This window comes from Epinephelus lanceolatus, chromosome 15 (genome assembly GCF_041903045.1).
Source record: "Epinephelus lanceolatus isolate andai-2023 chromosome 15, ASM4190304v1, whole genome shotgun sequence".
Classification (NCBI taxonomy): Eukaryota; Metazoa; Chordata; class Actinopteri; order Perciformes; family Serranidae; genus Epinephelus; species Epinephelus lanceolatus.
Window position 1 is genome coordinate 13,637,651 of NC_135748.1, and position 21,656 is coordinate 13,659,306.

Genomic DNA, 21,656 nt, shown 5'->3' on the forward strand with positions numbered 1-21,656 from the left:
TCTTGCCTTTGTGACAAATGGGTGGCTTAGGCAACAAAAAAGGCGAGATGACTTTTTGCTTGACAGCCTAGATGTCTGGGGGAACTGTGTCATTTAATGTGGCCATCAGCTTCACCTAAAGATCCCCTATAAATCCTTCTGGTCCCAGTGTGTGCTGTGTGCTTTAATGGCAGCATTTTGTGAGACATGGTGGTGTCTGTCTATAGTCAGCTTTGATTCATGCCTGCCTTTGGATGACTGCCTGAAATGGCCTCCCTCCCTTCTCCCCTCTGGCGTTTCAGAGAGGCAGCTGGGCCTGGTTGTGAAGAGGTGCCCTTGTGCCCTCAGCCGGCTCTGCAGGGCCACAGGACACAAACACATGGTGGGCATGCAGGGTGCCAGGCAGAGCACACAAAAGCAGCACATTGTCAGCAGGCCACCCACTGTTGTCTCTTTCACTGACAGGCTGATTATATGCCACTGAAATGACAAGGTGACATGTTTGGGTCATATGCTCAATGTGTGTTGATGTATATGGAATTAAAGGGACATCCACATTAAAAACGATACCTTTAATGATGTGTACTTCCACACTGAAACAGTAACACTGTACACAGTGGCACTAAGCACACGCTGCACATTGCAGCTGTCACCCTGTAAATTGGGATGGATGTTAAATGGCTTTCAGCGTTTCTTTTGTCCATCAAATCTCTTAAATAAGAGAGGTCTGCTTATGACCCTTATCACATACTATAATTCAACCAAACATATTGTAAAGCATGCACTTAGCAGGTCCGCCACATCAATATCATCATCAGGTATTAACCATGACATGACAATCCACACTGAACACATTTACAAACACCCATTTCATCATAGAATTCAGTGATCCTGCTACAAGTTACATTTATTAAGTCATATGGGCTTATGACTCAGTTTTTAGCTTCACAGCAATCCTCGGCCTCATGTTACAATGTGTAAAAATCATCCTCTGTGTTATACACAATTAGGTAAAAATGCAAATGTGGGGAAAAGACAGCACTGGTGTTGGGTCGATGCCTGGTATTAGCAATATCGTAAGCTGAGATATCAGAATCTGCATGGGAAGAAAAAAGTTGGAGCATCCTGAGGTAGAAGTATCCAGTGTTTCTCAAGAAAAAGCAGAACGTAGGAGATCAAAGAAGAGAAAAGACAACATAAATAAGTGTAACAGATTTTTGGTATCCCTTCAAAGTGGGTTTTATCAATATCTTTGTAATAGCAATGTATCAAATGACAATGTGAAAACAACCTACAGAGAATTATCAGCTGAATCTGCAGCTCCTCTCGGCCTTATTGAGTTTTTTTAGTGACTTTCAACTCATTGTTCGGCTTTCCGGCCCACAACTTTAATGTTTTGGTTCACTCACCAGCCTCATAGTGATATTTTTGGCCGTATCAGGCAGCTGTTTTCAGTGAAAATGCTCTGAAGTCCCACTGTATACCACCTGCTCAACACCAAACTGCATACAGACACATTTAGAGACCAGCCAGTGAAAGTAGTGGTATGTAGCGGTTAGCAGCGAGAGCCAGATGTCATATACAGTAAATGATTTGACAGACAGAATTACACAATTTCTTTTTGTCTTAGTGATCACAAAAGCAGTGAAATTTCTTTTGTGACTTTGCCCCTGAGATATGTTTTAAGACTTCCTTTCTTTCGCAACTGAAGTAAGACCCAGCAACTGAATGTGAACATATCAGGCCTGTTGTCTTTAAAAGCATCCTGGGTAGTGTAGGAAATGGAAACTGATGTAGACGAGATGACCGCAAGGTTGTTACAACAAAAATCACATCACAATACGTCATTCCAGAACAGCTGCACTGTATGAGTCCAGGGTAATGCTGTGTACTTCAGTCGCCATTAATCAAAAAATGGTTTTAATTGTTATAAATGTTAAACCAATTTAATGGCCCAGATGTCTTATTCCAACTATAAATTTGATAAATTATAAACAGCCATAAAACGGAGACATTTCAAAATTGGCAGAAGTTCTCTCTCGTGTGAATTTACAGCTTATCTCATTTTCTGTGCCAGTAGTTATTGCTCTGTTTACCAGCTGTCAAATGGAGCTTGAACCATCACGCTGGGGTTGTGGGTTTACTCACATAAGGCTGAAGCTCGACTCAAGTGGGCATATGAGGGCCAATATGCAAACACAAAGCTGCTGCAGCCATGTAGTCCAATCATGCCTGCAGTCTGGTGTACATTTCAATTTAGCACTCAGATATTTAAATATTTACACTTTCTCGTGGTATTCTAACTACACGTTCTCAGTGTACTTACATATGGTAAGCACTGTTGACTTATTGAGGTCATCTGTACTGATGTTTATGTCCGTGCTGAGGAGCATACTGTGTGTGCATTCTTGTATCTTAAGACATGGCTGTCATTTCCGTGATGAAATAACTGCAGGAGGACAGGAAATGAAGCTTTCCCGGAGGTCACTGAGGCCGTGCTGGCCCAGAATGCTCTGCAGTCCCAGGCTCATGTCAGTAGAGCATCACAATGCTTCCCAAGACAGCTCTCAGGACATCGTTTCTGCGAATCTCTTCCAGCAAGAATATTGACTCGAGTCGACTGCAGACGTTCCCCCCGCTCCTGTGTCAATAGCCCTTTGGACGATTTGCTACCACCACATGCAAATATTATCCTTCAAAACATTGTGCCGCCGGATCTCTCAAAGGTTCCGCTTAACAGAGAGTGAACTTTATATCTGTTTTCACATATTACCAAATGCATTAGCAGGGGAGTATCACACCTTTTAAAGACTCTTGGATGGAGCAATGTTTTTGCTTCTCTCAGAGCGCAGATTTCTCACCCCTTGGTAGTTAGCATTTTAGGGGGAAATGGAGAAAAATGAGGTGGGTGGATACGTGCAGGTTTAAAGAGACTGAGCCTGCCGGTGAGGGAGATTTGTGTTGGAATGGCAATAAACAGATGGAGAGAAGGCGAAAGGTGGTGTATGGAGAGAGAGTTGTGTTTTTCCCTCATTCTAAAGCCATGTGGTGCATTAAAGTAGTGATCAATTAAAGGGCCAGTTCATGTAGGAACTATTTTCTTTCCTCCAACCGTATCACCACACAGGACGAAGCATAAATCTACTGCTAACTCACGTAGCACCAATGAGTTAGCTAACGTTACAGCTCAGCCGATGAGGATGCCATTAAGTCTTGCACTGTCACAAGCACAGGCCTTTTTTTGGATCTTTGAGCACCACAAGTGGAGTGCCATTTAGTTCCATTATGTTGCAGAGAAGGCAGACATTTCTACAGCTGATATCTCCAACACTCTGCATCTCACACTAAAAAAATCTAGCCTGATAAATAACACTGCAGGTAAGAGGTAAAATATATGTTTTTGATTTTGGGGATGAACTGTCCCTTTAAGGTAGATGCGATACTATATTTGAAGTACACAAAAGTACACAACAGACAACATGGCTGTTGTAACGGGAGTAAATGTAAATCATTGCATCCACTCATAAGTGTCTGATTAATGTGTGTGTGTGTGTGTGTGTGTGTGTGTGTGTGTGTTTGTGTCTTGATAAACAAAAGCCATTGTGGGAACATGGCCCACATGAGTTGAAGCCACACACAAATACACACACACACAGACTTCTCCCTGTAGATTAAACAGTAAACCTAGTCCATAAGAGCCATTCCCTCCATGCCATGATATACTATACACATCACAGATGTGCACCTTGGCTGCTGGTTTTATTGTGATCCGTACGTGTGTGTATGTGTGTCAGTTTTATGTGTGTTACCCTTTATTCAGCCCTTGTTTTACCACAGTTACACGCTGGGCCTCACATCAAGTAAAATTTATTTGAGTGAGAGCCGTGGTGATATCATATGACTTGTCTTCCAAGCGCTGCAGACACCTCGGTCAAATAGTTTAAAGCAGGCAGCACCTCTGAACAACCTCCTGGGCCCCTGTCCACACTCTGGCCCTTTTATAGTAGAACAAGACATATGTGCATGTGTGTGTCCCTGCGCCTGGGGGTAGGTGAGTGGGTGTTTGAAAGAGATGTTAAGTGTGTGAGAACGTGGTGATTAAATGAAGGGCACGAGAGAGGAAGGCAGAGCATGATTGTGTACGTGTGTGTGTGTGTGTGTGTGTGTGTGTGTGTGCGTGTGTGTGTGTGTGTGTGTGGCAGTGGAGCATTTTGATAAGTCTGTATGGTTAGGCTTTGAGGCAAGAATGAACTCTCGACCGACTGTCTGCCACGCAGGGGTCGTCCGCAGTTTAGAAACGGCAGAATGTTTTGCCTGTGCAGCTAAAACCTCAAAAAGTCCAGTCGGTTGGAATGAATTTCTGAATTTAAATATGAGCATCTGGATTAGTTTTCTGCACTGTCCTGCTCATTTAGAATATTGTCTGCCTCTGGTTTAGGGGTTTTACGCTTCTTAGATCAGTGTAAGTTACATGACCCTGAATGTCTTTTTAAAGACTGCTAACTAACAACACTGGCAATCATTTAATGTTTTTAAAAAAGTATTTATCTCCAGGTTTTCTCTCAATTCCAACCTGAAGCTAACCTAACGTTACTTTTGCAGTGGCTCATCACACGCACTGTCATTTTTTGCTCTCCTGTCACATTTTTCAGTCTTGTCCAAGTTATAGTGCTAGCTTCTTTCTTTTGTCTGTCTAAAGAACTTGATGTGTGTGTGGGGTTGGCTCGGCCTCCGTATTGTTCACCTCTGCCTGAGCTCATATTGTATGCAGCATTTGTCGAGCTTTGACTGTCTTGAACGCAACCCCAACGGCTTTTCAAGTATGCAGCGGTCGTTCCAAAAACAAAAAGGAAAAAAAAACAGGGAAAAAGGCCTGCACGCCACTCGGCTGAGCATGAATGTCAGCGACTCCAAAGTCAGAGGAGATGGGATCCATTGATTGAAGTGCTCACTGGAGGGAAAATGAAGAATTGGGGGAGGAGGCAGACAGAGAGTAGTTGGATGTCTGCTTACTAGAAGTACAGTGGATTAGTCACTGTTGATTGTCTTTAGAGGAGTCATACATATTGTATGTGTTTGTGTGAAATCTTTTGCACGCATGCACCTATTCTCCTTCTTCACAAGCCTATGCATAGGGTTCTGATGCAAAGGACGTGTGCAGGCGATGGTGCACATGTTTCTGGCAAGCTGTCGGCAAAGCAGTGGTGTGAAGCGAAGCAGGCAGCGAGTGAAGCCTTGAATCTCATCCACCCTTTTGAACCTGCACTCCAACAACAACATCTCTCACCCTCCGCTTTCCATACATTAATCACAAGGATGTTCAGCTTAATTTCTCTTGCAGTATGAAACCTCTCTCTCTCTGCGGTGGCCCCGCAATTCATGGACAAGCGTATGGGTATCGCTGCCTTCTGTGCTGGCCAAAGACCTGTCACATATATATATAAGATATAAGATGTGTAACTTTAACAGTTGGATCGGTTCTGCCTTGCTCTAGTCCCAGTGTCTGTGCTGCATCTGAATCAAGTCATATCTAATGTGTTGGATTTATTTTTCGCCACCTTGGTGCTGAGTAGAGGCCGAGACTGAAGCGTCTGTGCTGAAACAAGAAGCACATTGTCTGCTGAAAGGTTGTGCGTGTGTGTGTTCCCTGTGATTTCATTGCATTGTCAAGGACTGTTGGGTGTATGCACGCAAGCATGTAGTATGACCTTCTTGATCTCATCTCGAGGCTGCTGGTGATCAGAGGATTATATGTCTTATAGAGATTTACTGGTCATGCCAGGTGAAGTGTATGTGTGTGTGAGTGCTCTCTGGTGTATGCATCTGCTGAAAATCTGGGGCTGATTGTGTGTATAGGATAATAATTGGATGATTTACATTTTTATGCGTTGTGTTTTTCCATGCCTGCTCGAGCCAAGACAGCAGTGGGAGGGGATGGAACTTCTGACAGCAAAACAATGTATCTGTTACAATGCGTAGCAATAAATCCCAACTCTCAGGCCCTCTCCCCCCTTTCGTCACTGTCCTTTTCACTTTCTGTCTCCATCCCTCTTTTCTCTTCGTCCGTCTGTCCTCGTCTATTCTCCCTCTTTCCCTCCTTATACAAGCCCTCATTTGTTTGAAATAATTTATGAGGCCTATCAAGAATCTTAGTGAGTAGGAAGGTCATTTACAATACAGCTCACAGTGTGCTCAGTAGATGTGACAACCCTCAATGTTTACATGTCCTGCCTGTCATTCAGTAGGTCTGCTTCTCTCCCAGAGAGGTTAATGACTCGCTGCTTTGTAATTAGTTCAACTAATGAGGGTTGTGAGGAGGAGACTGGATGAACTTGAGTTGTGACAGTGTTAAGGTTTCACTTAAAAATGTGCTATTCTTGTTTGGTAGCACTTGAAAAGGGCACTCCAGCAATTGTACACATAAAGGTCTGTGTCCTCATCATGGGGAGCACCTACTCAGCATGTGAAAGCAGTGGCTCTGAAGGAGCTTTGTGTGAAGATTGAATGATATGGGAGTGTCCACATGCCCTGGCAGAGGGGGGGTCTAATGATAAAATGCTATTGGTAGCATTAATATAGCAGCAAACAACTTTTTGCTGTGTAAAGATTCACTGAATAGCCACAACATTAAAACCACTGACAGGTGAAGTGAATAACATTGATCAACAATTCTGCTGGGAAACCTTGGGTCCTGGCATTAATGTGGATGCCACCTAAAACACGGACCACACATACCCACTCATGGCAATATCACTCCCCAGTGGCAGTGCCGGAATGACCCAAGGAATGTGACAGAAGAGTTCAAGGTGTAGACCTGGCCGCCAAAGTCCCCAGATCCTAATCTGATCGAGCATCTGTGAGATGTGACAGTACCGCACCTCACAACCCACACGACTCAAAGGATCCATGTAACACCCTGGTGCCAGACACCACAGGGCACACTGAGAGGTCCTGCCTCGACAGGTCAGAGGCAGCACCACAGATTGGACTTGGCTCTGACCTGTCGAGGACCTCTGAGGTGCCAGCATGCCTCACAGATGCTCGACTAGACGAGACTTTGGAGGCAGCCACTCTGCACTGTGCTCATACAGCAGTTATCGCTGATAATGGGACGACATTGTCAGAAAAGCGTAACGCCCACCCTCTGGTTTCCCCCCTAAGTTAATAATGTTACTTCCCTCAATACTGTTACTGTTAGTGCTGTTTATCGAATTTGCATCGTTAGCTGCTAGCCACCAGTTCAGACATCAGCATGTTGAGACCTGTGTGCAGACAATCCCAGCCCATATATAGATATGCTCTGAATGTTGCATACAGCTCTTTTATGCTAAATAATGACTTAATTTGAGTTGATTACTAACATTAAAGTTATGTTGGAGAAGCATGTCTTTTTGCTTTATAATAATTTAGGCATTTGAGGCCTTTATTTGTAATACTGTAAAATTGGAGAGATGATAGAGATAGTGAATGGTACCTGGTTGGACATGAACTGGGAATGTTGTTGTTCATGATTGGCTACCTACCCTAACCTACCTAACCCTAACCCTAACACTAGCTGTATATGATGTCACCGGACCTTCCTTATACTTTACTCTAAATCTATATTCCTTTTCCTTCCAACCTCCTCCAGGTTCGTCACACGCTTCATCGAGCTTGACGGCCTCACCTGCCTCCTCAACTTTCTGCGCAGCATGGACTACGAGACGTCGGAGAGCCGCGTCCACACCTCTGTCATTGGCTGTATCAAGGCCCTGATGAACAACTCCCAGGGCCGCGCACACGTCCTGGCCCACCCACAAAGCATTAACACCATCTCACAGAGCCTGCGGACGGAGAACATCAAGACCAAAGTGGCGGTGCTGGAGATCCTTGGGGCGGTATGCCTGGTGCCGGATGGACACAAGAAGGTGCTGCAGGCCATGGCGCATTACCAGAAATACGCTGCGGAGAGGACTCGCTTTCAGGTGAGGGAAACTGAAGTGATCTTTATCAAAAGGTGCAAACAGCTGTCACTTAACTTGAATTACAGATCTCGTATTAGGGAGCATTTCCTGTAGACATGAGGCAGACAGAGATTATGGGAAAGGGCAGACAAAATATGTCAAAGTAATGCTCAAATAAAGCTGTGGTCATTTTGATAAGTTGGAGACTCGTGCTGCAGCACCTCGGACTGTTGGCCTCAGGTTGAGTCAACATTCTGGGCATATTAAAGGCAGGTGAGGACATCCAGAGTTATGGAGGTCAGCGCATGTGTGGTGCTTTAGTGACTAGCAGGACTGAGTCAACAAGCCACATCTCACACCTCCCCTGGGGTGTGTGCTAAATCATGCCCCCTCAGGCTAAGCTAACACCACAGGAGCTGAGTGAGTCCAAACTTATGAGGCCTTTTTAATGTCTGAGTTATGAGTAAGCTGCAAAAGTATGTCTGGGGTCAGTGTAAGAGGGAACAAAAGGTGTGAGAAGTGAGAGCAGTGACCCTGTGTCACCGGGCTGTGTTAAAACAAATCAGTTTTGATAAATCATAACTTCTTTGACGTGTTCCTTTTATCTTTTGACCCAGTTGCTGTGTGATAATTTCAGTTTTGAAATATTTTTTAGATCAAACGCACTGGCTGACTAACTCTCCCATCTGTCTCAAACATGTAGACGCTGCTGAATGAGCTGGACAAGAGTACAGGCCGCTACAGAGATGAGGTCAACTTAAAGACTGCCATCATGTCCTTCATCAACGCTGTGCTCAATGCTGGAGCTGGGGAGGTCAGCTTGAACGCCCATACGCCTTTTAGGCTTTTTTTCAGACTTCAGCCACGCAAGTGTGTTTCTTAAATCAGATCTTGAAGATGGACTGTCCTCACTGTTATTTGCAAGTGCTCAGATTGGATTTGTGTGTCTAGAATCACCAACCTATCTGCATGGGTTGCTGTGGTAATGACGTGCACGTCAGGGACTACGTAGCTGTGGTGGTGACAAAGCTTTCCAACACGGAAACATGAGGAATGGAGGTCATTTTGCCCTCCAAACAATCACACTGTAAAGTCGTGGTTATTTATTTCTGTTTATTTTGAATTGCTGTTCTTCACGTTGTCCTCCGTAGCGCTCTGCTAGTAGCAGCACAGATTCTGCTGAGCACTTTTGTCACTCTGGATCTGACGCAGTCGCTGAGTGTCGCATTGCGAGTGACACACATGACACTTCAAAATCTGATTTTAACGACCAGAGCATCCGGATTGAGACATATCTATAGAAATTTGATTGGAATTGCATTTCAAACCACCTTCAAATGCGGTCTGGATCCAATTTACAAAAATCACATTTCATGTGTTTTTAATTTTTGCTATCCAGACTTTCCCAAATCAATCTTGAAACAGTCTGGATCCCAAAAACTGATTTTGGCAAGCAGTCTGACCAAGGCCTTAGATTATACCCTATCTGACATAGACAGAACTTGGGTGAATGTAGTTTCAGGCTCATGCTAGATTGAACAATCTACAGTATCTCTGGTGTATATCTGATGTTCCGTTACTAGCACTTGTAAGCAAACAATGTTGTCATCTTCTGTTATTGTTTTTTCCTTTTTTTTTTCTAGGACAACCTTGAGTTCCGCCTCCACCTAAGGTACGAGTTCCTAATGTTGGGCATCCAGCCGGTTATTGACAAGCTCCGAGAGCATGAGAACGCGACTCTGGATAGGTGAGATTGAGACATAAGAGCTGTGAAACCAATAAATGATCTTCCCCACAGTCATAAGTCTTAAAATATTGATAATAATTCCCCCCTGTGCAGGCATTTGGACTTCTTTGAGATGGTGCGGAATGAGGATGACTCTGAGTTGGCCAAAAGATTTGATATGGTGAGAAACTTAGAATTACTCTTAGATAAATGTTGTCAACTGATTCAAAGTAAAGCATAGCTATGGTCAGACTTGATAGTAAATCAAGACCTGGTCTTTCTTGATAGACCCACGTAGATACTAAGAGTGCCGGTGCCATGTTTGAGCTGATCAAGAAGAAGCTGAGCCACACAGACGCCTACCCCAACCTCCTCTCCATCCTTCAGCACTGCCTGCAGATGCCCTGTGAGTAGCGACATGACAAGGTGGTTTTCTCGCCTTGCTGATAACGCTCAAACTTGTCAATAAGATTCCAGGACAAGTAAATTGTTCACAGACAATACATCACCATTTAATCAGACTTTCTGTTTTTGAGTATCTGAGGTCTGGAAAAAGCTGAAAGGAAAACAACTCTAATGTTGAATTTGTGAAGGAACTTTTTTTTTTTTTTTGTATACCTCCACGGTGAACGAAGAATCCAAAATCATAGAAAATTCTTGATGAATTGAAGTTGTAGAGATCTGGGTTTAACAACAGCAACACTATATCAAAACATCCATTTACAAACTCTCGCGCAGCTGTTTGGGAAGTACTGAGCATATGACTGGATAAATGAGACTTGGATTATACTGCACGAGTTGTGTGAGAGTTTGTCAACAGATATTTTGATATGGTTTTGCTGTTGTTAAATGCGGACCCCTATGACTTTGATTCATCTAGAATTTTCTCTGTTTTTGGATTCTTTGTTCACCGTAGGCATATGGGAAAAACAAAAACTTTTCTTTCTATTCAACATTTCATAGGGAGAGTAATTGATATACAAATGGTCATTTGGAGGTTGAAGTATAACTTTAATATTACATACATTACCTGATAAATCATATCTGGAGTGTACTTTACATCATAGGCCAACACCATTATACTGGGATTACCCTAATGTCTCTGTCTGTGTCCCCACTCCCAGATAAACGTGGTGGTGGCAGCCTGCAGCACTGGCAGCTCCTAGACAGGATCCTCCAGCAGATAGTCCTCCAGGACGACAAGGGAGAGGACCCCGACGTCGCCCCTCTGGACAACTTCAGTGTTAAGAACATCATTCGAATGTAAGTCAAAGCGGACATATCACCCAAGAGCAGACACCTCTATAACCTGCCCATGACAGCCGTGCATTCATGTGAATGTATAAAGATGTCAGGAATAATACAAACACTATATCTGGACCTGTGTCATATATTTATTTACCATCATAAGATATCAAAGGAAGCTGTAAACCAGGCCAAACGTTATACTGTAAGTTGTGGCATTATAAGAGAGAGTTACTGTAAGTGCACTGTACTTTCAGTGAGTGCTCCATGCCTTTTTAAAAGCGTCTCCTTATTCTCTGAAGCTGTAAACACACTCTCATTTCTGGAAAATCCTTGTGGTCAGTGCATCCTGTCAGCATCACTTCTAACCAGAGCTGGCCCTGCCCATTAAGCAATACAAGTAGTTGCTTGGGGCATCCCTGGTTTAGAAAACGAGAAAACTTTTTTTTCTTTTTTTTTTTTCTAAGAGACAAAAACAAGATAAACACTGAACTTCCTAAACAGAAACTGACAACATTTTGTTCTATATTTAGCAGCAAAGAGTGACCAAACAAAATGGAAATGGGCAAAATGGATAATTTAGATAAGCTAAGCAAGTAATTTTCTGGCCCCTATGAAACAGGCACTCACAGGATTAAGTGGTGAAACAAAAAATAATTAATTATTAATCAATAGTGTGCTTATTTGCTCATTATGTGTGTGCTTCAACTATTATGCACGGTGCACAAAATGTGAAGTGGCAAAACATTACAATGAGATTCTGCTTCAGGCCCCCAAAAGTCGAGGGCCAGCCCTGCTTCTAACTAAGATCAAAGACAAGTCTGATATTGACGTTATGTACTTTTACATCAGAGTGATTGAGAAACACAGGAGTTATGCATCTGAGTGTTGGTGTAAGAAGCATTTACGGTAGACTAGTGTTCAGTTGTGTAGTAGGACCTGTTTCAACACTCCTGGCCCGACTGTTTTCCTTTATTTGGGAGTGATTGTGCCAGTGATGGGAGTGGAGAATGTGATTGTTCAGAAAGGTGAGGTGAAGTGAAGCTGGCAGCAGGGGGTCGCGGGCAGAATCAGAGGAAGCCACGCTCCAAGTGTGAATTGGCATGAAAGCGGAAGCTGGAGATCAAAAGGAAATTGCTCTAATCGCATTAAGCAGGCAGGCCGGCCAAGTCAGCCATGTTGAGGTGCGGCGAAGCAGTCATTTGGCTTCATGTAGAAGACAACTGGGAGAAATAATCATTTTATAAGGGAAAACCAAGCATTATGACTTGGAAGTGGATGTTTTCTGTATGTCATCGAGGGCACAGTCTACACTGTCGCTCAGAGAGATTCGCTTCCAAATGATCATTGACATGTACTGGGTTTTGTGGTCTGGGTTTCACTAAATTTTGAAACTAATCTGTACTTACGTTCTTAAGCCAAAGACCACGGTGAGGTTGCTGAGTGTAGGTAGTGTGAAAAGATGGCATTCAGGGCTTCGTCCATACATTTGGTGTGTGTTTCTCCCGCCTGTTAACTTGAGTTTCTCTTAATGACGTGCTGTCATTCTTTTCTTTCCTCCACTCTCCACTTTCTTGTTATTTCTAAGATCAGTGATGAATGTGTTTAGTCTCAGCGGTGAAAGCACCATAAAACATGTAGCGTGGTAAACCTTGGCCCCTGCTCGCTCCCACTTTGTTCACTAATTCAGCCACTACTGTTTGTGCAATCAGCTCACTTGAGCGTAATTCTTTCCAGTAGCGTACAGAAAGCTGACTTGGACACGGCATCTGAGCCCGGACGTCCATTACTGTCCATTGCAGATCCATCACAGCGGTCAAAACCTATCCCTCACTTTGCATCACTGCCAAAGTCTTGTTGTGTTTCCATAAACTCTCTTAGAGTAAATTATGCCTGGAAAGATTTGCATAAACTGAGATTTCCTCATTGTTTTGGCTGCGTGCCGGAGGCCCTGACGGTTAACGGCTGAAAATGTACAGTATGTCTCGTGCCGTGGCTGCTCAGAGAGTGAGGAAGGGGGACGTTAAAACAACTGTTAAAACAACTGGGAGACAAAAACCATTCATCATCTGCGGTCACCATGACGACGGTGCTGACTACCCGCACGTGTGCCTGACCTGAAATTAACACTCTTGTACAAATCACATTTTTCCACAGCTATGTAACGGTATTTATTTGACCAGTGAACAATAAAGTGATTGTGTCTTTGTGCTCTAATGAGTTGGATCCATAGAGCGTTGCCTGAGCTGTAATTAAAGCAGAACTGACTTTGTAATCAAGTTCAGACTCTGTTCACTAACACATGCATTTAGAAGGCCTAAATCTGATTAATGACCAATTTGCTTTTAAATTGCCTTGTGGATTTCCTCGTGTGAATTGATTACAAGCATTTGAGTGTGAATCATTACCACAGTGAAGTTACTTTATCCTTGTTGGCAGTCGCACACCAGCACTTTCCCTGTTCAGCATTTCCCTCTCTCGTGCTCTTTCTTCTTGATTGTTTTATACTCTGTGCTCAATGACACTGAAACATGTCTATTCTCTCAACTCTAGCCACGGCTTCCACCGGTGCTCAAGGTTTCACTTTCAGATCTTTTTCCAGCTACATTAAGTACTCAAAACACTCCATTTGATAATGCTTTAATTACACATTCAGTTTTAATGTGTATAACAAGTTTTTAACTTATACCCATGTACCGTCTCCCTGATTGCCTCATTATCAGGAACACTCAACTTCAGTGTAACCCTGTTTAACATCAAGCCCCAAGCTAATCCTAAAGTGCTTCAATGTATAACTGAATATTGATTTCAGCCCTAAGTCAAAGGTCTTCAGAATTTATTTTAGCACTAATGTTGTGTTATGCAGCTTAAAAGAGCAAACTGCATCAACTCAGTCAATACTGGTAATGAAGCTGGATGAAAAGGAAGTCAAGAATTATTGTCAGTGATCAATAGATTTCCAATCCAGTTATTGAATTTCCTCAAAATGTTCTGCCTTGACTGAGTTGGACTGCAGTTGAGCTCTACATGCGAGCCTCTTGTGCAAAGCTGTGTCTTTGTTTACACTTTCACTTTCAGTTGAGTTTATTATGAGAAGGGACATTCCAAATTAATAAATACACATGGTATAAAATTGCCAGAATTAGCCAAGAGGCTATTTTTCATTTGGAGTCCCTCAGCCAAGCTGTTACCAAAGGCACCTAAAGTACAACAGAGTGTGTCTGTGCTTATTTTTGTCTGCCTGTTTCACAGGTTGGTCAATGAGAATGAGGTGAAACAGTGGCGAGACCAGGCAGAGAAGTTCAGGAAAGGTAAGACTTGTTTGACACACTGCACTCTGCAGGTTGAAACAGAAAATGCATCATGCATTTTCTAAATCTCCACAAATGTGTTTTTTAAAATGTTTCCCTACAAATCACTGTGTGCTTCTCTATGTCATTTTATTATCTGCTCCTACATCATATGAATACATTTCTGCCATATTGTGCCCTTTTAGACCATGTAGAGCTGCTAGCCAAACTAGAGAGGAAGGAACGGGAGTGTGAAACCAAGACCCAGGAAAAGGAGGACATGATGAAGACTTTGAACAGGATGAAGGACAAACTCCAGCGCGAGGGAGTGGAGCTGCGCTCAGCCAGGGAACAAGTCCTGGACCTGTCCTCGCGCATTAATGACATATCTGTGGGTAGCACTGTTTTTTATACTAGGTTACAATATCCCATACAGCACCTATATGAGCCAGTGATATGCTGCTCTGTAATCATGTAGCTAACTGCTAGGTGTTTATCATTTTCTTTATAACGTTTCTACAGTAAGATGGTAAAACTCACCCCAACGAACACTGTTTAAAAAAAACCCCCGATTTTAGGGATGATTTATTTTTTTGATTTTTTTGATTTCCTGCTGCAAATTAGACAAAATTGATAATAACGTCATCTCAGTGCATTAACTACAGAGACTGGTTCAAGGTGTGTTAAGCCTAGCTTAGCACAAACACTGGTAGAAGCAGGAAACAGTCATACTCGTTGCACAGGTGTGTGACAAAGGTAATGTTAGCATGAGAAAACATGACTCCGTAGCTTTACGTTAGCTAACCTAATGCATTAAAGCTAATTAACAGCTCAGAAGTCCTGTTGTCTTTATGAATTTGCTATGGCTGCATTTGTTTTTAACTTGGAAGAAAACCCAGCTGAGTTTTGGATGTATTGTCGGCAAGTTTGCTAATTAACAAAACACAACATGTTGGTACTGTTTTTAAAGTTGTTGGAGGGCTTGTTTTGTTTAAGCTAGCTATCCAGCTCACTCCTGTGTGCTAAGCTAAGCTAATTTTGGTGGTGTCAGATGCACAGTTTCAATTGATACGTATTTTCTTATCTAACCCTCAATAAGGCAGCATAATTCCAAAAAATGTCAGCACATTATTGGTATTTGCCTCTGTTTTAGGCGTATCTTAAGTATTTTAGCGCTTGTGAAATAGCTCTCTAAGACAGGTCCATAAAAAGGTGTTGTTCAAAACATAATAATAACTATTAAAAAATGTATATTCTGTCTTTTCACCAACAGGGCGTCGGTGTGTCTTTCCCACCTCCACCTCCTCCTCCTGGCGGCCCCGTGGCTCCACCTCCACCCCCAATGATGGGTGGCTTTCCTCCACCTCCTCCTCCGCTGCCATTCAGCTGCCCGCCTCCTCCACCACCTCCTCCCCCACCTGGAGCACCCCCTCCTCCGCCAGGAGCCCCTCCCATTTTCGGAGTCCCACCTCCTCCTATTCCCTCTTCATTCAACTCAGCGACTACCATGCGCTCCAAGTCCATCCCTCAGCCTTCTCATCCCCTGAAGTCCTTCAACTGGGCCAAACTAGGAGAGGTGAGAGAACAACAACCACATCTGCTATTCCAAAATATTCTGCTGCTGAGTGAAAACACTGAAACTTAAATTCAGTTTCTTACAGCTCAGAAACTGAGCTGTAAGCAGACATTTTGACTTGTCATAGTAGGGAAAGCACAGGTGAAATAGATAATATTAAAGATGGCTCAGTCTGATTCCAAGTGTCCCAGTGAGCTATTCCAGTGAGCCAGCATGCAAAGTACCAGGACTTCTCCTAAATGGAATACAGCTATAGTTAGTTAGCTTGAAGTTATTAGATACACCTGTGCGGTTCCTACTATGACATGGCAAAATGTTGGCCATAAAACAGTCAATTAACTTAGAGGTTTTGAGTGTTACAACACAGCATTATGGCCTTTTAGCTGATCTAACAGCACAACAAATTCCAAGCTTGTGTTCACCCCTGATTGAAAGTACTGAGCAAGCAACACTTAATAAATGTAGAAGTAGCGCCTTCAGTGCTAATCAGTGTTTGAATATGAATCCCTTACATCCCTTTACCCCTTTCCAGAATGTGATCAATGGCACCATCTGGAACGACATTGACGACCTGAGAGCTTTCAAGATTCTTGACCTCAAGGACATAGAGAAGATGTTTTCAGCCTATCAGAGACAACAGGTTTGGATTTGTTAGAAAGTGGGACACAGTACTCTGAAATGCAATTTTACGAGTGTCAGTGTATGTTTGTTTTGGCGAGCGTTAACTTATAGACACAGAAATCCACGTTATGCCTTTTGTTTTAATAACTGCTAGAGTTGGATTTGACGTTTGAATTTTGCCCTTGATTCTTTAACATGTGTGCATAAGCGAGAGTGTGTGCGTGTGCGTGTGTGTGTGTGTGTGTGTGTGTGTGTGTGTGTGTGTGTGTGATGGGCTGAGGAGTGGGATGTTGCAAGAGGACTCTTGATAGTGCCAAGGGTCCAGCTCCGGGCTAACACGAGCAGCTGTTCACTGCTGAATGCCTTATTGTAGAGATGCCACAGAGCTCGAGCTTTGCCCTAGTATTTGCAGAGTGTTATTGTGAGAACTGGGGAGCTGACTTGGTCTTCACAGGCTCATGGTTAAGGGCAGCACAGAGGAAACAGTCGACACCATTGAAGTCACGAGGAGTCACAATACCGAAAACTTTTTTTTTTCTTTTTTTTTCACTGAAGCTAACGCTCTAAAATAAAGAAGAAATTGACTGAAGCATATTGAACCAGGCACTAACTAATAGGATAATTGCGGTATGCATGCCTTTGGGGTGATACCATACAGTACATAGCAATTACTTCCCTCTGTGCTACAACTAATTATACACCACATGTCATGGGATAATATTGTGTGCATAAATTGATATATTTGACTGCATGAAATGGGTTTAAGTGGAATGTCAATTTGCTCTAACGAGTCTCAGTTAATCACAGTTTAAATCAAGCCCTTTAAGGCTCAATGGAAGAGCAGTACTTGGCATAGGCTCTATAGAGGCAGTATTGTTGAATTCCTTTACAAGGTATTTTACTACCATGCTTAAAACCCCTCTGACAGCTAAAAGCACAACTTCTCTTTTCAGGCTTTTATTAAAGAGTAATGGGTCATTTGAGGCTGCTGCTGACACTGATTTACTGCGTGTATTTATTTATACAGTGCAGGTTTTTATTGGCGCAGGCCAATGGTTGAATGGCGATCTCTACGGATATAGCCGCATAAAAACCCAAGATCTTCCTGGCTTTGACAAGTCGGTTCCATTTGGCAAGCGCAAGATTCATTTCAACTGGACAATATTGCAGTGTTTATACGTGACATAATTGCTTTTTTAAGCTTGTCGTTGGTCGTTTCTTTCAAAATGGACTTCTGTTTACATTTGCCCTCTGTAGGATTAGTTACCACACTCATTTTTCATGTTCTTGTTTTTCCACGTCAAGACAGATGTGGATGCAATCAAAGGAATACATTATAACAATTGTGAGCTCTTTAAAAACACAAAAACCAAAATAGAACAGAGTGCAAAACCTTTTTTCGATGTAGATTTCATGAGCCCCTGATGACCTGGACAGTAAATTATTATTTCTCACAGAAGGCCTCCCAGCTTCAGCTTGTAGTGTGCATAGTTGTAGCTCTTTGCTCTGGTCACCACTTTTTTTCTGCTTGAAATGCTAATCTTTGCATGTGTTTTCAATTTTTTTTGTGTCTCTCTGCACTCTCCGACTGCCTGGGCAGGACCTGCTCACTAACCAATCCTTCAAACAGGTAAGTCAAAGGTCTTCCAGCATCTTTATCTCATGGTTACCTCCCTCCACTGCTCTATCACCTTCTCCTCTGCCATGCAGCAGCCAGCCAGAGTGGCCAGTTGATTGTATAATGAGCGTGTTATCATGTGACTTATCTGTGGTTATAGGATGTGTACACAGTCATGAGTGTTTGCTGTCATTTTTGTTGAAAGAATTTTGGGATGTATGAATCTTCATTGTGTATACCTTAGTGTTAAAGCTGCTCTTATCAATATATTTATATTAACAGTAGGTCGAGTGACTTTGTTCATTCTCACACTCTCATCATGTCGCTCAAAAAACTAGTGGTGCAAGAAAATATCGATACACTTGAGTATCACAATATTATGTTTTGTGATACTGTAGCGCTTCTCAAAAAACACTTATTTTTAATTGATAATTTACATGCAAAAATTTGCGTCAGTGGTTAATTTTGTGTTGTGTTTAATCTCCCGACCACTAAATAGCAGTGTTGCAATCTATCTACAGCCATCTGACTCTTACGAACGCAACAGTATACCGTAGCATAAACATAAAGAACATAGAATCTTAAATGGTGCTCCTAAAATTATTTTAAATATTTCAATATGCAATATATTATCTCACATACAGTATCGCAATATATCGCAGTATATTGAATTGAAACCCCTTTGTTGTAGGTGTGGGAATTACCAGAGGCCCCAGGATACGATATTATCACGATACTTCTACTTCTACTACTTGTATCTAATGGATCTGTGTATTGAGACAACATTGCCACATAAAATATTGCAGTTCTATACTGCAGTGATTCCTTTTCACCACCCCTATTATATCCTTATACATATCGTATCTCCAGATTCCTGCCAATACACAGCCCTTCCACAAACCCACTGTACACTACCTGCTCAACACTAAATGGTAGACGGACAAAGGCACAGACTAGCTGGTGAACATTGTGAAGCATTTAGCTTCTAAAGAGCCAGATATTTCCCCCAGGAGATGAAAGATACAAAAAACAGAGCTAAAAAAAAGAGTGATATTTGTCATGTCACCAGAGGCATGACTCCAAAAAAATGCTAATGTTGCTCCATGACTGTTATATGTGTAAATAGGCAACACATGATCTATATCATCTAAGGTGATAATATGTCTATGTGTAATTTTGCTCCCCCAAAGTGTGGGGGAATAAATTACTACAGGTTTAAAGACATTATTTTTACCATTGTATGAACTAGTAGTGTGTTGCAAATGTAAGAAAGGGTATAAGTGATTGGCTGTAAACGTAGGACAGTTTCCTTATTGGAGTTTCAGAAAACCCAAATTAAATGCAGCATGTATCTTTATCACCACTGCTCTGTCTATCTATATTATCTCCATGTTCACTGGTATGTTTGAATACAGGGTTTTTCCATTTTTGTTCTCCCAAAAATAATACAGTCCACACAAGCACTGTTTTTTTTTTTTTTTTTTTTTTTTTAAAAATCTTTGTCCAAATGAAAACGCGAAAACACAATTGAAGCGCTGTCAAGAGCATGCAAAACCAGCGTCCAACTGGGTAGCGGTGACATTGGCGACAAAGTCTGTGTGTGGGAGTTTTGGATTATGTCGCAGTGACGTCCGTAGTGCATTCTGAAGCCTTTGTTTCTCAATATTGTGAAAGAGTAACTGTGCATTCATGTGTAAACGTGCAAAAAGTCCTTTTAGCAAGGTTAGAGCCATCACTATTTTGGCTACGTCCACAATTGCACAAAATGTCATTTGTGGCACCTCACCAAGTGAAAACAGTGCACACTCAAAACTTTCCCATGTGTACATGTCATCACTGAAAACAAAGTTCCTGAACATCTTCACCCTGGATGGAATTTTACAAAAGGTCATTTTTCACTGACCGAAAATGTAGTTGGCATGTGGACGAAAGACCAAAACAAATGGAAAAGCCTTGGTTTTAAAAAATACCTGTGTGTGTGTGCGTCTGTGTGGACTAAGCCTTAGTTTTTGTGTGGATTACTATTACTACCACCAGTATCTGTCATTGCCCTTGAAATCATCAGCATGAACCAGGCAGGAAAAGCCTGAATTGAAATGCAGCCACTTGTATGTTAAAAAGGCCTTTGCAACCATGTTGCCTTGTACAAGAGAAGAAACCAGTTCAAACACCTGACCGCATTTCAATCACGCCACTTAATAACGGTTATAAAAGATGAAGGGGTCTCCAGTTACATTGGGTTGGGTGCACATGCTATACACAAGTTGGCAAAAATGTCGTGAGCGCGTGGGCAGAGAGGGCTTTGGCAGGCCCAGTGAATGGGAGTTGTCCCCCTAACCCAGTGCCAACCTCAGTCTGTTGCCAGGCACCGTGGGTCAACGCAGGCATGGAAAAACGACACTTTCTTTACAAGCCGCATCTGTTTTACATACGTCATAGCCAGCAACCTCAAAAAGGACGTTTTCTGGCGAGGAGGAAACCGGCTCGGACCATAAATAGAATGTGTTTAACATGCAGCCCCGACCAGTTTTCTCAGACATGTATTCTTTCTCCTTGTGGAATTTTAATACTACTTTTGCGTGAAGCTTACAAAAATATCTGACTGGCCCACAGCAAAGTTTTGAACAGTGTTTCCTGTTCCTCTGAGAGGTTTATAGGCCTGCCTGCATTGTGTTTGCAGTGGTGACTCACCAAATAAAATCTCCTCTCACGGGACCTGCTTTATATTTCGCTTGCACCAAATTTGTTACCATTTTTTTTTCCACGTCTTCTTTTGATCTTTTTTCATACACCTTCCACAATTCAGTCCAGGCTTTATCATTTTTAATGAGACGTGCGTTACGGGCTCTGATGCATTCACAGTCAGCGACTGCAAAAGCAGGTCAGGGAACTTGACCTGAGGCCAGCTGAAGTATTTGGCTGGAGTGCAACCTTTTAGTCTGTGCTCGATAGTGGAACTGATCAAACTGCAACAGCTGGGTCTTTTGAGTTTTTTGAAGTCACTTTTTAAAATATCTGCTCCAAATTAACGCATTGTTAAATGCTAAAAAGGGGTCGTGTCATCTCTCAACAAGATAAAGATGTAAAACAGATGTGAGGAGGAGGTTTTGCATTTTATATGAGCGCTCTTATAAATAGAACTATGTTGCAAAAAGTTAATCGTGATCTCTGTCTTTGTCTTTCTGCAGAAAGAGACAGGCTCTATGGACGACATATACGTCAGCACGCGGAAGGTCAAAGAGCTGTCAGTCATCGATGGTAGACGTGCACAGAATTGTGTCATCCTGCTTTCAAAGTATGGGTCCCAGCCAGAATTATTAATTATGTTACATTATACCATCACTTAACAACTAGTTATTATGTGTTAATTAGATTATACGTCCAAAGAGATGCTCTGAGCACAGGCTGTTGTGAGATAAGTGACACTGCAGCCTTTGGGTCAGAGGTTGGAGCTGTTACTCGGCTGCTTGGGGCAGGTGCTTCTTATGTCTGGTGCAGGAAATGTGTTTTTAATGGACACACAAGGACATCTGTCAGTGTAATTGAATTACCATCCATGGCAACAGCAAACTGAGTCATAAGACAGACAGAAAGCATTGTCCAAGATGTATCTCTGGAGTACTGTTCAGATTTCAACTAGACTTTTGTCTATTTTTAA

The 21,656-nt window shown here is 42.4% G+C and overlaps 1 protein-coding gene across 5 annotated transcripts in view; it reads left to right on the forward strand.

The window, feature by feature from the left end:
• The window catches only part of daam2 (dishevelled associated activator of morphogenesis 2), a 120,824-nt gene that overhangs the window by 73,819 nt on the left and 25,349 nt on the right, over positions 1-21,656 (forward strand). For 2 of the 5 annotated variants that reach the window (XM_033642162.2, XM_033642161.2), the window contains exons 6-18: positions 7,610-7,943; positions 8,626-8,736; positions 9,566-9,669; positions 9,763-9,829; positions 9,937-10,054; positions 10,773-10,911; positions 13,447-13,470; positions 14,146-14,204; positions 14,390-14,574; positions 15,457-15,759; positions 16,292-16,399; positions 17,981-18,010; positions 21,187-21,293. In XM_033642162.2, coding sequence (XP_033498053.2) covers positions 7,610-7,943; positions 8,626-8,736; positions 9,566-9,669; positions 9,763-9,829; positions 9,937-10,054; positions 10,773-10,911; positions 13,447-13,470; positions 14,146-14,204; positions 14,390-14,574; positions 15,457-15,759; positions 16,292-16,399; positions 17,981-18,010; positions 21,187-21,293 — 1,689 coding nt within the window. The remainder of the gene's footprint in view (positions 1-7,609; positions 7,944-8,625; positions 8,737-9,565; positions 9,670-9,762; positions 9,830-9,936; positions 10,055-10,772; positions 10,912-13,446; positions 13,471-14,145; positions 14,205-14,389; positions 14,575-15,456; positions 15,760-16,291; positions 16,400-17,980; positions 18,011-21,186; positions 21,294-21,656) is intronic. The other 3 variants (XM_078174933.1, XM_078174932.1, XM_078174934.1) reach the window with 3 other exon arrangements.